This window comes from Lepisosteus platostomus, chromosome 6 (genome assembly GCF_059453375.1).
Source record: "Lepisosteus platostomus isolate fLepPlt1 chromosome 6, fLepPlt1.hap1, whole genome shotgun sequence".
NCBI lineage: Eukaryota > Metazoa > Chordata > Actinopteri > Semionotiformes > Lepisosteidae > Lepisosteus > Lepisosteus platostomus.
In genome coordinates this window covers 2,542,513-2,558,885 of record NC_142616.1, presented here as the reverse complement: position 1 = coordinate 2,558,885, position 16,373 = coordinate 2,542,513, and the positions used below count along the sequence as shown (strand labels likewise).

At 50.1% G+C, this 16,373-nt stretch overlaps 2 protein-coding genes across 5 annotated transcripts in view; one reads left to right on the top strand and one right to left on the bottom strand.

Annotated features, from left to right (window-relative positions):
* Positions 1 to 1,636, bottom strand: part of mapk3 (mitogen-activated protein kinase 3) — a 29,036-nt gene extending 27,400 nt beyond the window's left edge. For all 3 annotated transcript variants that reach the window (XR_015939729.1, XM_088637346.1, XM_088637347.1), the window contains exon 1: positions 1,071 to 1,636. Coding sequence is in view for 2 of the 3 variants with exons in the window: in XM_088637346.1 (XP_088493472.1) it covers positions 1,071 to 1,285 (215 nt within the window). In the remaining variant the exon portion in view is untranslated. The remainder of the gene's footprint in view (positions 1 to 1,070) is intronic.
* A 3,529-nt stretch (positions 1,637 to 5,165) lies between these two features.
* LOC148659596 (cytosolic sulfotransferase 3-like) lies at positions 5,166 to 15,680 on the top strand. 2 transcript variants are annotated; one of them, XM_088637376.1, is made up of 8 exons: positions 5,166 to 5,464; positions 9,799 to 9,936; positions 10,648 to 10,773; positions 10,857 to 10,957; positions 11,818 to 11,944; positions 12,351 to 12,448; positions 12,559 to 12,733; positions 15,087 to 15,680. In XM_088637376.1, exons 2-8 carry the CDS (start codon positions 9,801 to 9,803, stop codon positions 15,197 to 15,199), a joined length of 876 nt encoding a protein of 291 aa, XP_088493502.1. In that variant the 5' UTR covers positions 5,166 to 5,464; positions 9,799 to 9,800; the 3' UTR covers positions 15,200 to 15,680. The 2 variants fall into 2 exon arrangements, with proteins under 2 accessions (XP_088493502.1, XP_088493501.1); XM_088637375.1 differs by having other exon boundaries at positions 5,167 to 5,450.
* Positions 15,681 to 16,373: the final 693 nt, after the last annotated feature.

The following is a 16,373-nucleotide window of genomic DNA, read 5'->3' as shown; positions in this document are numbered from 1 at the left end:
AGTACATTAACACTGCACTGAGAGAGAGAAGGGGGTTCATACAGACACACTGACTGGACACTCCAGTACATTAACACTGCACTGAGAGAGAGGGGGGTTAATACAGACACACCGACTGGACAGTCCAGTACATTAACACAGCACTGAGAGAGAGAGAGGGGTTAATACAGACACACCGACTGGACACTCCAGTACATTAACACTGCACTGAGAGAGAGAGAGGGGTTCATACACACACACCGACTGGACACTCCAGTACATAAACACTGCACTGAGAGAGAGAGGGGTTAATACAGACACACCGACTGGACACTCCAGTACATTAACACTGCACTGAGAGAGAGAGGGGTTAGTACACTCACACTGACTGGACACTCCAGTACATTAACACTGCACTGAGAGAGAGAGGGGTTAATACACACACACTGACTGGACACTCCAGTACATTAACACTGCACTGAGAGAGAGAGGGGGGTTAATACACACACACTGACTGGACACTCCAGTACATTAACACCGCACTGAGAGAGAGAGAGGGGTTCATACACACACACTGACTGGACACTCCAGTACATTAACACTGCACTGAGAGAGAGAGGGGTTCATACAGACACACTGACTGGACACTCCAGTACATTAACACTGCACTGAGAGAGAGAGAGGGGTTCATACAGACACACTGACTGGACACTCCAGTACATTAACACTGCACTGAGAGAGAGAGAGGGGTTAATACACACACACTGACAGTGTGACTGTGTTGTCAGTACCAGTACCCGGCAGGTACAGGTACAGGTAGCACTACAGGCTACGCTCCGTCGGTCCGTCTCTGTCTCTTCCTCCCGGTACCCCGCACTGCCACGCCTGGTCTGCTCCGACACGCACCCCCGCAAGACACCCCTCTCCCGGTATGGGGTGCGGTGCTCAAAGCCGGAGGCGAAACACGCGTGGGAACCTGCCCCACGACACCCTGATCGCCACCCGCCGTGCACAACACCACACTCCCCCCCATAACCGCGATGGCAGCGCCTTTCCGGCTGCAGAAACGCGAGCGAGAAGGACGCCCTTACCAGACCATCCCGTACGCGCCCTCCCCGATGTACTGCAGGTCCGTGTAGCGGGGCCCCACGTCGAAATTCTGCCCCTTCACCGACTCCAGGCCCGGCTTGGAGCCCCCGGCCCCCGTGGAGCCGGCGGCCGGCGCGGCGGCGCCCCCGGCCCCGGCTGGGGCGCCACTCGAGCCCGAGGCTGCGGCCGCCGCTGCGGTGGCTGTCGCGTCCGCCATGACTTCCGTGTTGTTGCGAGGCCGAGGTGCGAGTGTTTACACGGCGAGTTTGTGTCACTGTGACAGGGAGGAGCTAAGAGAGGAGGAGGAGGAGGGACCGGAGTGCGGATTAAGCCCCGTTTCGCACAAGAACAGGGAGCCGGGGACGGGGGTGGGCGAGCGCGTTTCTCACTGGCGGAGGGGGAGGCGCGCAGAGAGACGAGGCCTCGCCGGCCTGAGCGCAGAGACAGGACGCCCGGCCTCCTTCTCTCTCTCTCTCCTCCTCCTCTTCCTCCTCCTCTCCCCCCTGGCGAGATGCGCGCTGCCGCCGAGGCAGTGCGCGGCCCCGACGACGCTCGCTGGCTCTGCACGACTGCGTGTCCGTGGGAGTGAGAGTGGGAGTGGGAGTGGGCGGAGGCGTGGGCGTGGGCTCGTTGCCATCCTGGCTTGGGAACCCCGTTTCGAGAAGCACAACACCGAACAAAAAAAAAAACACGAGTCACGTCCCGACAGGTTGAGGCAGAGATGGACGGTGAACGCCCGCTCGCCCGGGGCGTCCGGAGTCTGAGCAGAAACCGGAAAAACAGACACACACATATATATATAGTTGAAAAAAAATCCGTGTTGTATATTTCACGGCATTGAAAGATTTGTTGTTGTTGTTGTTGTTGTTGTTTAAAAAAATGCACATGAAATGAAACGAAGGTGCTAATCGTGCGAAATCACGCGTGGGCGCCACAGCTGGGCATGCGGATTCTAGCTCATTTCTGAATTTCATCAGAATGAATACATTCCTCACACTCGTGCAGCGCGTTTCTGGACACACACACGCAGAGCGCTTTACAGGTCATGGGGATCCCCCCCACCCCCCACCAGTGTGTACCCCCACCTGGGTGATGTTCCAGTATTCTCCCCACACAGCAGCTCTCAGAGTGATGAGGACAGGTCAGAGGTCATTAATAATAGCCTTATACTTATATAGCGCCTTTCTGGGCGCCCCTCTGGTGGAGGGGATCCCCTCCAGCAGCAGCAGTGTGGAGCCCCACCAGTGCGCTCACACACAGCAGCTCTCAGGGCGAGGAGGACAGGTCAGAGGTCATTAGGGGTTACTAGGAGGCCAGGACTGGTCAAGACCAGGGGGACACCGGGGTAACACCCCGACTCTTTTATAGAGACACCCCGGGATTGTTCATGAGCACAGAGAGTCAGGACCCCGGTTTCACGTCTCATCTGAAGGACGGAGCCTTCTTCCAGTCCAGTGTCCCCGTCAGTGTCCAGCCCTACTCTTTTATAGCTCACCATCACTGGACTGGGGCATCAGGACCACACAGAGCGCAGGGAGAGAGCGCCCCCTGCTGGCCCCACTCACCCCTCTCCCAGGAGTCTCCCCTCCAGGTACTGGCCAGGCTCCCCCTGCTGGGCTCCAGTGGGGCTGCCAGGTGTGCCACTCACAATGAGAGAGAGGGGGGTTAATACAGACACACTGACTGGACACTCCAGTACATTAACACTGCACTGAGAGAGAGAGGGGTTAATACACACACTGACTGGACACTCCAGTACATTAACACTGCACTGAGAGAGAGAGAGGGGTTAATACACACACACTGACTGGACACTCCAGTACATTAACACTGCACTGAGAGAGAGAGAGGGGTTAATACAGACACACTGACTGGACACTCCAGTACATTAACACTGCACTGAGAGAGAGAGAGGGGTTAATACAGACACACTGACTGGACACTCCAGTACATGAACACTGCACTGAGAGAGAGAGAGGGGTTAATACAGACACACTGACTGGACACTCCAGTACATGAACACTGCACTGAGAGAGAGGGGGGTTAATACAGACACACTGACTGGACACTCCAGTACATTAACACTGCACTGAGAGAGAGAGAGGGGTTAATACAGACACACTGACTGGACACTCCAGTACATGAACACTGCACTGAGAGAGAGAGAGGGGTTAATACAGACACACTGACTGGACACTCCAGTACATGAACACTGCACTGAGAGAGAGAGGGGTTAATACAGACACACTGACTGGACACTCCAGTACATTAACACTGCACTGAGAGAGAGAGGGGTTAATACACACACACTGACTGGACACTCCAGTACATTAACACTGCACTGAGAGAGAGAGGGGGGTTAATACAGACACACTGACTGGACACTCCAGTACATTAACACTGCACTGAGAGAGAGAGGGGTTAATACAGACACACTGACTGGACACTCCAGTACATGAACACTGCACTGAGAGAGAGAGGGGTTAATACAGACACACTGACTGGACACTCCAGTACATTAACACTGCACTGAGAGAGAGAGGTTAATACAGACACACTGACTGGACACTCCAGTACATTAACACTGCACTGAGAGAGAGAGAGAGGGTCACAACGGGTCCCAATCCTACTGGGAAAGGGAGGAGGGAACTCAGTTGAACTGGCAGCCCGGTATGTGATCTCCTGTCCCAGCCTGAGGAACAGTGAGTCTGTCTCCCAATAATAATAATACAGTGTGTGATCTCCTGTCCCAGCCTGAGGAACAGACAGTGAGCCCGTCTCTCAATAATAATAATACAGTGTGTGATCTCCTGTCCCAGCCTGAGGAACAGACAGTGAGCCTGTCTCTCAATAATAATAATACAGTGTGTGATCTCCTGTCCCAGCCTGAGGAACAGACAGTGAGCCTGTCTCTCAATAATAATAATACAGTGTGTGATCTCCTGTCCCACCCTGAGGAACAGACAGTGAGCCTGTCTCTCAATAATAATAATACAGTGTGTGATCTCCTGTCCCAGCCTGAGGAACAGACAGTGAGCCCGTCTCTCAATAATAATAATACAGTGTGTGATCTCCTGTCCCAGCCTGAGGAACAGACAGTGATCCTGTCTCTCAATAATAATAATACAGTGTGTGATCTCCTGTCCCAGCCTGAGGAACAGTGAGTCCGTCTCCCAATAATGCTCCAGCCGCCTACAGTATATGTCAATATTTTATAATATGTCTTTGTTGTAAATGTCTGTAACCTGTCTTCTATTTTTTGTTTTGTTCCATGTTAATTTTATTATTTTTATTTGCTTTGGCAACACTGATTGTACCCATCGGTCATGCTAATAAAGCACCTTGAATTGAATTGAGAGAGAGAGAGGGGTTAATACAGTAACTCTGCACTGTGAGACTGTAAGGGAACAAAAGAGAAGAGAGAGGGGAGAGAGGGGAGGGAGAGATCAGGAAACAGCAGCTGGGAGGGGAGCAGGAATGCAGGAAAGAGGGAGGGAGGGGAGTGCAGTCAGGGGACCAGAGAGAGGGAACAAGTTGTAGAGAACAGAGAGCAGAGAGAGGGTGAGACAGACTGAGAGCAGAGAGACAGAGAGACAGACTGAGAGCAGAGAGACAGAGAGAGGGTGAGACAGACTGAGAGACAGAGGGACAGAGAGACAGAGAGACAGACTGAGAGCAGAGAGACAGAGAGACAGACTGAGAGCAGAGAGACAGAGAGAGGGTGAGACAGACTGAGAGACAGAGGGACAGAGAGACAGAGACAGACTGAGAGCAGAGAGACAGACTGAGAGACAGAGGGACAGAGAGACAGAGGGAGGGAAGAGAGAGACAGACTGAGAGACAGAGACAGGAGGACAGAGACAGAGAAAGACTGAGAGTCAGAGAGACAGTGAGAGAGAAAGTTAGAGAGGTGACAAGTTTTAGACACAGGAGAGGGAGGGGAGAGAGAGGAGAGAGAGGGAGGAGAGAGGGGAGAGAGGAGAGAGAGAGGAGAGAGAGAGGAGAGAGAGGGGAGAGAGAGGGGAGAGAGAGGAGAGAGAGAGAGAGAGAGAGAGGGGAGAGAGGAGAGAGAGAGGGGAGAGAGAGAGGAGAGAGAGGAGAGAGACAGGGGAGAGAGAGAGAGGAGAGAGGGGAGAGAGACAGGGGAGAGAGAGAGAGGAGAGAAAGGAGAGAGGAGAGAACTCTGAACTCTGTGAACCGCCTGGCAGTAAACCCCAGTGAGTCAGCGGTTCTCTCTCCTGCTCCGCAGCACACCTGCGGGACCCTGACCGGACCGGACCGGACCGCCGCGCACACAGTACCGGGCTGGACAGCACAGTTCTGGACACAGCAGGCAGAGCACCCTCTCCAGAGAGCAGAGTTCAACTCCAGGCTGAGTTCGAGTGTGTGTCAGCGTGTGAGTGTGTGCGTGTGTGAGTGTGTGTCAGCGTGTGAGTGTGTGTGAATGTGTGAGTATGTGTGTGTCAGCGTGTGAGTGTGAGTGTGTGTGTGTGTCAGCGTGTGAGTGTGTGTGTGTGAGTGTTTGTGTGAGTGTGTGTCAGCGTGTGAGTGTGTGTGAATGTGTGTGTGTGTCAGCGTGTGAGTGTGTGAATGTGTGAGAGTGTGTGAGTGTGTGCGTGTGTGAGTCTGTCAGTGTGTGTGTGTGTCAGCGTGTGAGTGTGAGTGTGTGTGTGTGTCAGCGTGTGAGTGTGTTTGTGTGAGTGTATGTCAGCGTGTGAGTGTGTGTGAATGTGTGTGTGTGTCAGCGTGTGAGTGTGTGAATGTGTGAGAGTGTGTGCGTGTGTGAGTCTGTCAGTGTGTGTGTGTGTGCGTGTGTGAGTGTGTCAGTTTGTCAGTGTGTGTGTTAGTGTGAGAGTGCGTCAGTGTGTGTTTCAGTGTGTGTGTGTGAGTGTGTGCAGACTGGTCTACTGTACTGGGACTGTAGCTCCTATTGTAACAGGACTGTTGTACTGTACTGGGACTGTAGCTCCTATTGTAACAGACTGGTCTACTGTACTGGGACTGTAGCTCCTATTGTAACAGGACTGGTCTACTGTACTGGGACTGTAGCTCCTATTGTAACAGACTGTTCTACTGTACTGGGACTGTAGCTCCTATTGTAACAGGACTGGTCTACTGTACTGGGACTGTAGCTCCTATTGTAACAGACTGGTCTACTGTACTGGGACTGTAGCTCCTATTGTAACAGACTGTTGTACTGTACTGGGACTGTAGCTCCTATTGTAACAGACTGTTGTACTGTACTGGGACTGTAGCTCCTATTGTAACAGGACTGTTGTACTGTACTGGGACTGTAGCTCCTATTGTAACAGACTGGTCTACTGTACTGGGACTGTAGCTCCTATTGTAACAGGACTGGTCTACTGTACTGGGACTGTAGCTCCTATTGTAACAGACTGGTCTACTGTACTGGGACTGTAGCTCCTATTGTAACAGGACTGGTCTACTGTACTGGGACTGTAGCTCCTATTGTAACAGACTGGTCTACTGTACTGGGACTGTAGCTCCTATTGTAACAGACTGTTGTACTGTACTGGGACTGTAGCTCCTATTGTAACAGTACTGGTCTACTGTACTGGGACTGTAGCTCCTATTGTAACAGACTGGTCTACTGTACTGGGACTGTAGCTCCTATTGTAACAGGACTGGTCTACTGTACTGGGACTGTAGCTCCTATTGTAACAGACTGGTCTACTGTACTGGGACTGTAGCTCCTATTGTAACAGGACTGGTCTACTGTACTGGGACTGTAGCTCCTATTGTAACAGACTGTTGTACTGTACTGGGACTGTAGCTCCTATTGTAACAGGACTGGTCTACTGTACAGGGACTGTAGCTCCTATTGTAACAGACTGTTGTACTGTACTGGGACTGTAGCTCCTATTGTAACAGGACTGGTCTACTGTACTGGGACTGTAGCTCCTATTGTAACAGACTGGTATACTGTACTGGGACTGTAGCTCCTAGTGTAACAGTACTGGTCTACTGTACTGGGACTCTAGCTCCTATTGTAACAGGACTGTTGTACTGTACTGGGACTGTAGCTCCTATTGTAACAGACTGGTCTACTGTACTGGGACTGTAGCTCCTAGTGTAACAGTACTGGTCTACTGTACTGGGACTGTAGCTCCTATTGAAACAGTACTGGTCTACTGTACTGGGACTGTAGCTCCTATTGTAACAGACTGTTGTACTGGACTGGGACTGTAGCTCCTATTGTAACAGGACTGTTCTACTGTACTGGGACTGTAGCTCCTATTGTAACAGACTGGTCTACTGTACTGGGACTGTAGCTCCTATTGTAACAGACTGGTCTACTGTACTGAGACTGTAGCTCTTATTGTAACAGACTGGTCTACTGTACTGGGACTGTAGCTCCTATTGTAACAGACTGGTCTACTGTACTGGGACTGTAGCTCCTATAGTAACAGTACTGGTCTACTGTACTGGGACTGTAGCTCCTATTGTAACAGACTGTTGTACTGTACTGGGACTGTAGCTCCTATTGTAACAGGACTGGTCTACTGTACTGGGACTGTAGCTCCTATTGTAACAGGACTGGTCTACTGTACTGGGACTGTAGCTCCTATTGTAACAGACTGGTCTACTGTACTGGGACTGTAGCTCCTATTGTAACAGGACTGGTCTACTGTACTGGGACTGTAGCTCCTATTGTAACAGACTGTTCTACTGTACTGGGACTGTAGCTCCTAGTGTAACAGACTGTTCTACTGTACTGGGACTGTAGCTCCTATTGTAACAGACTGTTCTACTGTACTGGGACTGTAGCTCCTAGTGTAACAGACTGTTGTACTGTACTGGGACTGTAGCTCTTATTGTAACAGGACTGGTCTACTGTACTGGGACTGTAGCTCCTATTGTAACAGACTGGTCTACTGTACTGGGATTGTAGCTCCTATTGGAACAGGACTGGACTACTGTACTGGGACTGTAGCTCCTATTGGAACAGACTGTTGTACTGTACTGGGACTGTAGCTCCTAGTGTAACAGACTGGTCTACTGTACTGGGACTGTAGCTCCTATTGTAACAGACTGATCTACTGTACTGGGACTGTAGCTCCTATTGGAACAGGACTGGTCTACTGTACTGGGACTGTAGCTCCTATTGTAACAGACTGGTCTACTGTACTGGGACTGTAGCTCCTATTGTAACAGACTGTCCTACTGTACTGGGACTGTAGCTCCTATTGTAACAGACTGGTCTACTGTACTGGGACTGTAGCTCCTATTGTAACAGGACTGTTGTACTGTACTGGGACTGTAGCTCCTATTGTAACAGACTGGTCTACTGTACTGGGACTGTAGCTCCTATTGTAACAGACTGTTGTGCTGTACTGGGACTGTAGCTCCTATTGTAACAGGACTGGTCTACTGTACTGGGACTGTAGCTCCTATTGTAACAGACTGTTGTACTGTACTGGGACTGTAGCTCCTACTGTAACAGGACTGGTCTACTGTACTGGGACTGTAGCTCCTATTGTAACAGGACTGGTCTACTGTACTGGGACTGTAGCTCCTATTGTAACAGTACTGGTCTACTGTACTGGGACTGTAGCTCCTAGTGTAACAGACTGGTCTACTGTACTGGGACTGTAGCTCCTATTGTAACAGACTGGTCTACTGTACTGGGACTGTAGCTCCTAGTGTAACAGACTGGTCTACTGTACTGGGACTGTAGCTCCTATTGTAACAGACTGTCCTACTGTACTGGGACTGTAGCTCCTATTGTAACAGACTGTTGTACTGTACTGGGACTGTAGCTCCTATTGTAACAGACTGTTGTACTGTACTGGGACTGTAGCTCCTATTGTAACAGGACTGGTCTACTGTACTGGGACTGTAGCTCCTATTGTAACAGACTGTTGTACTGTACTGGGACTGTAGCTCCTACTGTAACAGGACTGGTCTACTGTACTGGGACTGTAGCTCCTATTGTAACAGGACTGGTCTACTGTACTGGGACTGTAGCTCCTATTGTAACAGTACTGGTCTACTGTACTGGGACTGTAGCTCCTAGTGTAACAGACTGGTCTACTGTACTGGGACTGTAGCTCCTATTGTAACAGACTGGTCTACTGTACTGGGACTGTAGCTCCTATTGTAACAGACTGGTCTACTGTACTGGGACTGTAGCTCCTAGTGTAACAGACTGGTCTACTGTACTGGGACTGTAGCTCCTATTGTAACAGACTGTCCTACTGTACTGGGACTGTAGCTCCTATTGTAACAGACTGTTGTACTGTACTGGGACTGTAGCTCCTATTGTAACAGACTGTTGTACTGTACTGGGACTGTAGCTCCTATTGTAACAGGACTGGTCTACTGTACTGGGACTGTAGCTCCTATTGTAACAGGACTGGTCTACTGTACTGGGACTGTAGCTCTTATTGTAACAGACTGTTGTACTGTACTGGGACTGTAGCTCCTATTGTAACAGTACTGGTCTACTGTACTGGGACTGTAGCCCCTATTGTAACAGGACTGGTCTACTGTACTGGGACTGTAGCTCCTATTGTAACAGACTGTTGTACTGTACTGGGACTGTAGCCCCTATTGTAACAGGACTGGTCTACTGTACTGGGACTGTAGCTATAATTTATCAGTGTAGTAAACTTATTGTACGATACGGTTATATATTAACTACTCTCTGTCTCTCTCTTAATGCAGTGTTAATGTACTGGAGTATCTCTCTCTCTCTCTCTCTCTCAGTGATGGAGGTGAAGCGCCCAGAGCTCATTGAATTTCGGGGGGTCTGTATGTCCCACATCTTCACTGACAACTTTGACAATGTGGAGAAGTTCCAGGCCAGACCAGATGACATCCTGATCGCCACATACCCTAAAGCTGGTGTGTCTGTATGAACCCCTCTCTCTCTCAGTGCAGTGTTAATGTACTGGAGTGTCCAGTCAGTGTGTCTGTAACCCCTCTCTCTCTCAGTGCAGTGTTAATGTACTGGAGTGTCCAGTCAGTGTGTGTGTATTAACCCCTCTCTCTCTCAGTGCAGTGTTAATGTACTGGATTGTCCAGTCAGTGTGTCTGTATTAACCCCTCTCTCTCTCAGTGCAGTGTTAATGTACTGGAGTGTCCAGTCAGTGTGTCTGTATTAACCCCTCTCTCTCTCAGTGCAGTGTTAATGTACTGGAGTGTCCAGTCAGTGTGTCTGTATGAACCCCTCTCTCTCTCAGTGCAGTGTTAATGTACTGGAGTGTCCAGTCAGTGTGTCTGTATTAACCCCTCTCTCTCAGTGCAGTGTTAATGTACTGGAGTGTCCAGTCAGTGTGTCTGTATTAACCCCTCTCTCTCTCTCAGTGCAGTGTTAATGTACTGGAGTGTCCAGTCAGTGTGTCTGTATGAACCCCTCTCTCTCTCAGTGCAGTGTTAATGTACTGGAGTGTCCAGTCAGTGTGTCTGTATTAACCCCTCTCTCTCTCTCAGTGCAGTGTTAATGTACTGGAGTGTCCAGTCAGTGTGTCTGTATTAACCCCTCTCTCTCTCAGTGCAGTGTTAATGTACTGGAGTGTCCAGTCAGTGTGTGTGTATTAACCCCTCTCTCTCCAGGCACTACCTGGATCTCTCACATCCTGGAGCTGATCTATTTTGGGAAGAGCCCGGAGGTCTTGCCCTCCCTCCCCATTTACGAGCGCGTGCCCTTCCTGGAGTTGTCCGCCCCTGGGTTAGCAACAGGTGAGCCGCCGCCCCCTGCTGGCCGGAGGAGGGAGTGGCGAGTCTGGCTGGCGCCTCTCACTGTGGAGCCCTGTGTGTCCCAGGTGTGGAGCTGGTGGAGAAGATGAGCTCACGCCCCCGGCTGATCAAGACCCACCTGCCCCTGCAGCTGGTGCCCCCTTCCTTCTGGGAGCAGAACTGCAGGGTGAGGCAGCAGGCTGTGTGTGCGTACTGTGTGTGTGGAGAGTGTGTACAGTGTGTACAGAGTGTGTGTGTGTGGAGAGTTTGTGTAGTGTGTGCACTGTGTGTGTGGAGAGTGTGTGTACATTGTGTGTGTACAGTGTGTACAGAGTGTGTGTGTGTGGAGAGTTTGTGTACAGTGTCTGTGTAGAGTGTGTTGAGTGTGTGTAGAGTTTGTGTAGTGTGTGCAGTGTGTACAGAGTGTATACTGTGTGTGTACAGTGTGTACTGTGTGTGTGTACAGTGTGTGTAGAGCTTGTGTGTACAGTGAGTGTGTTCATTGTGTTCTTATGAATAGTGTCTCTACAGGTGATGTGTGTGTTCAGTGTGTACAGGGTGTGTTGAGTGTGTTCTCTCTCTCTACAGGTGATGTGTGTGTGTTCGGTGTGTACCGGGTGTGTTGAGTGTCTTCTCTCTCTCTACAGGTGATGTGTGTGTTCAGTGTGTACAGTGTGTGTTCAGTGTCTTCTCTCTCTCTACAGGTGATGAGTGTGTGTCCAGTGTGTACAGGGTGTGTTGAGTGTGTTCTCTCTCTACAGGTGATGTGTGTGTATTCAGTGTGTACAGGGTGTGTGTTGAGTGTGTTCTCTCTCTCTACGGGTGATGTGTTTGTTCAGTGTGTACAGTGCGTGTTGAGTGTCTTCTCTCTCTCTACAGGTGATGTGTGTCCAGTGTGTACAGGGTATGTTGAGTGTCTTCTCTCTCTGCAGGTGATGAGCGCGTGTACAGTGTGTACAGTGTGTGTTCAGTGTCTTCTCTCTCTCTACAGGTGATGAGTGTGTGTTCAGTGTGTACAGGGTGTGTTGAGTGTCTTCTCTCTCTCAGGTGATCTATGTGGCTCGGAATCCGAAGGACAACGTCATCTCTTATTTCCACTTCGACAGGATGAATTTCATGGACCCAGAGCCTGGAGACTGGAACAGCTATCTGGAGAGATTCTGCCAGGGAAAGAGTGAGACTGTTCACACCTCACCCCTCTCTCTCAGTGCAGTGTTAATGTACTGGAGTGTCCAGTCAGTGTGTCTGTATTAACCCCTCTCTCTCTCAGTGCAGTGTTAATGTACTGGAGTGTCCAGTCAGTGTGTCTGTATTAACCCCTCTCTCTCTCTCAGTGCAGTGTTAATGTACTGGAGTGTCCAGTCAGTGTGTGTGTATTAACCCCTCTCTCTCTCAGTGCAGTGTTAATGTACTGGAGTGTCCAGTCAGTGTGTCTGTATTAACCCCTCTCTCTCTCAGTGCAGTGTTAATGTACTGGAGTGTCCAGTCAGTGTGTCTGTATTAACCCCTCTCTCTCTCAGTGCAGTGTTAATGTACTGGAGTGTCCAGTGTGTCTGTATGAACCCCTCTCTCTCTCTCAGTGGTGTTTGGCTCCTGGTACGATCATGTCACAGGATGGTGGGAGCGCAGACAGACTCATCCCCAGCTGCTCTACCTGTTCTATGAGGACATGAAGGAGGTGAGGCTGCAGTTCCCCAGACTGACACCGGGTGGCGCTGTGTGCTATGGGTTTGTTCCTGCAGTCAGCAGGATCGTGCTGACAGTCTGCTGCTGTGTCTCGTGTCCCAGGACCTGCCCCGCGAGCTGGACAGGCTGTGTGACTTCCTGGGCGTGGCGCTGGGAGAGGCGGAGAGGGACAGGGTGCTCCGCGCCACAGGGTTCGAGGCCATGAAGAGCAACAGGCTCACAAACTACTCCACCTGCGACATGATGAAGCACGACATCTCCCCGTTCATGAGGAAGGGTGAGCAGAGAAGGACAGAGGAGAGAGAGACAGGGGGAGAGAGAGAGACTCAACCACATCACAGCACAGATCAAACAGCAATATCTCACACACTGGGACACACACACACAAACACAACATAAACTGGAATGCTACAGAACCTTAAACAGACAATACACACTAGCTGAATATTTGACCAAAATAAAAAATAACAAACAGAAACAGACCCTGACGAAGTACAGGCTCAGTGACCACAACCTGGCCATAGAAACTGGGCGACACAGGCAGACCTGGCTGCCCAGAGAGGACAGGCTGTGCTCCCACTGCCAGCAGGGAGAAATAGAGACAGAGGTGCACTTCCTACTGCACTGTGACAGATACTCTGGGATTAGAGAAACATTCTTCCCGAAATTCAGAAATCTAATCCCAGAGTTCCCACACCTGCCAAAACCACAACAGGTCCCAATCCTACTGGGAGAGGGAGGAGGGAACTCAGTTGATCTGGCAGCCCAGTATGTGATCTCCTGTCACAGCCTGAGGAACAGGGAGTCCGTCTCCCAATAATGCTCCAGCTGCCTACAGTATGTCAATATTATATAATATGTCTTTGTTGTAAATGTCTGTAACATGTCTGTAGATTTTATTTTACTTCTATTTTTTGTTTTGTTCTATGTTAATTTTATTATTTTTATTTGCTTTGGCAACACTGATTGTACCCATCGGTCATGCTAATAAAGCACCTTGAATTGAATTGAATTGAATTGAGAGAGACAGGGGGAGAGAGAGAGACAGAGGGAGAGAGAGACAGAAGAGAGAGAGAAGGATAGAGTATAGGCGTTCTCTGAGTCTATTCACACTGTATTATTATTATTGAGAGACAGGCTCACTGTTCCTCAGGCTGGGACAGGAGATCACACACTGTATTATTATTATTGAGAGACAGGCTCACTGTCTGTTCCTCAGGCTGGGACAGGAGATCACACACTGTATTATTATTATTGAGAGACAGGCTCACTGTCTGTTCCTCAGGCTGGGACAGGAGGTCACACACTGTATTATTATTATTGAGAGACAGGCTCACTGTCTGTTCCTCAGGCTGGGACAGGAGATCACACACTGTATTATTATTATTGAGAGACAGGCTCACTGTCTGTTCCTCAGGCTGGGACAGGAGATCACACACTGTATTATTATTATTGAGAGACAGGCTCACTGTCTGTTCCTCAGGCTGGGACAGGAGATCACACACTGTATTATTATTATTGAGAGACAGGCTCACTGTTCCTCAGGCTGGGACAGGAGATCACACACTGTATTATTATTATTGAGAGACAGGCTCACTGTCTGTTCCTCAGGCTGGGACAGGAGATCACACACTGTATTATTATTATTGAGAGACAGGCTCACTGTTCCTCAGGCTGGGACAGGAGATCACACACTGTATTATTATTATTGAGAGACAGGCTCACTGTCTGTTCCTCAGGCTGGGACAGGAGATCACACACTGTATTATTATTATTGAGAGACAGGCTCACTGTCTGTTCCTCAGGCTGGGACAGGAGATCACACACTGTATTATTATTATTGAGATACAGGCTCACTGTCTGTTCCTCGGGCTGGGACAGGAGATCACACACTGTATTATTATTATTGAGAGACAGCCTCACTGTCTGTTCCTCAGGCTGGGACAGGAGATCACACACTGTATTATTATTATTGAGAGACAGCCTCACTGTCTGTTCCTCAGGCTGGGACAGGAGATCACACACTGTATTATTATTATTGAGAGACGGGCTCACTGTCTGTTCCTCAGGCTGGGACAGGAGGTCACACACTGTATTATTATTATTGAGAGACAGGCTCACTGTTCCTCAGGCTGGGACAGGAGATCACACACTGTATTATTATTATTGAGAGACAGGCTCACTGTTCCTCAGGCTGGGACAGGAGGTCACACACTGTATTATTATTATTGAGAGACAGGATCACTGTCTGTTCCTCAGGCTGGGACAGGAGATCACACACTGTATTATTATTATTGAGAGACGGGCTCACTGTCTGTTCCTCAGGCTGGGACAGGAGATCACACACTGTATTATTATTATTGAGAGACGGGCTCACTGTCTGTTCCTCAGGCTGGGACAGGAGATCACACACTGTATTATTATTATTGAGAGACGGGCTCACTGTCTGTTCCTCAGGCTGGGACAGGAGATCACACACTGTATTATTATTATTGAGAGACGGGCTCACTGTCTGTTCCTCAGGCTGGGACAGGAGATCACACACTGTATTATTATTATTGAGAGACAGGCTCACTGTCTGTTCCTCAGGCTGGGACAGGAGATCACAGTCTCTCTCTCCTCTCTCTCAGGGATGGTGGGAGACTGGAAGAATCACTTCACGGTCGCTCAGAGCGAGGCGTTTGATGAAGACTACCGGAGGAAGATGAAGGACAGCACACTGAGCTTCAGAATGGAGCTCTAGAGAGAGGAAGAGCGCTGGGGGACAGAGAGAGGAGTCAGACAGACACACGCCTGACTGTGAAAGCTGTGACAAATCAAGCTCTAACACTGCATTAGAAACTGAAAGATTTTCTATGTCTGTATCCGATTCAGGAACTCTGATCATATTCGTACAGAGTTGTATGTGTACCAATAAAGACAGGTGACCAGAGTTGTATGTGTACCAATAAAGACATGTGACCAGAGTTGTATGTGTACCAATAAAGACAGGTGATCAGAGTTGTATGTGTACCAATAAAGACATGTGATCAGAGTTGTATGTGTACCAATAAAGACAGCTGATCAGAGTTGTATGTGTACCAATAAAGACAGGTGACCAGAGTTGTATGTGTACCAATAAAGACATGTGATCAGAGTTGTATGTGTACCAATAAAGACAGGTGATCAGAGTTGTATGTGTACCAATAAAGACAGGTGATCAGAGTTGTATGTGTACCAATAAAGACAGCTGATCAGAGTTGTATGTGTACCAATAAAGACAGGTGATCAGAGTTGTATGTGTACCAACAAAGACAGGTGATCAATTTTAACCGGACTGGCAGTGGCAGGCCAACCTGGTGGCCATGAGGGTGTGCCGCGCGATCAACGCTGGTTTCTGGTCTCACGCGCCTGGGCCGCGCCCCCGGTGAAGTTTGTTCCGGAAGGCGCCGTCACCCTGCAGCTCCCAGCTCCCAGCCCACTGGAGCCCAGCAGGGGGCGCTCTCTCCCAGCTCCCAGCCCACTGGAGCCCAGCAGGGGGCGCTCTCTCCCAGCTCCCAGCCCACTGGAGCCCAGCAGGGGGAGCCTGGCCAGTACCTGGAGGGGAGACTCCTGGGAGAGGGGTGAGTGGGGCCAGCAGGGGGCGCTCTCTCCCAGCTCCCAGCCCACTGGAGCCCAGCAGGTGTCAGCCTGTCAGTACCTGGAGGGGAGACTCCTGGGAAAGCTGAGGCTGCTGCTGGAAGAGGTGTTAGTGGGGCCAGCAGGGGGCGCTCTCACCCTGCGGTCTGTGTGGGTCCTGATGCCCCAGTATAGTGACGGGGACACTACACTGTAAACAGGCGCTGTCCTTCGGATGAGACGTAAAACCGAGGTCCTGACTCTCTGTGGTCATGAACAATCCCGGGGTGTCTCTCGACAAGAGTAGGGGTGTTACCCCA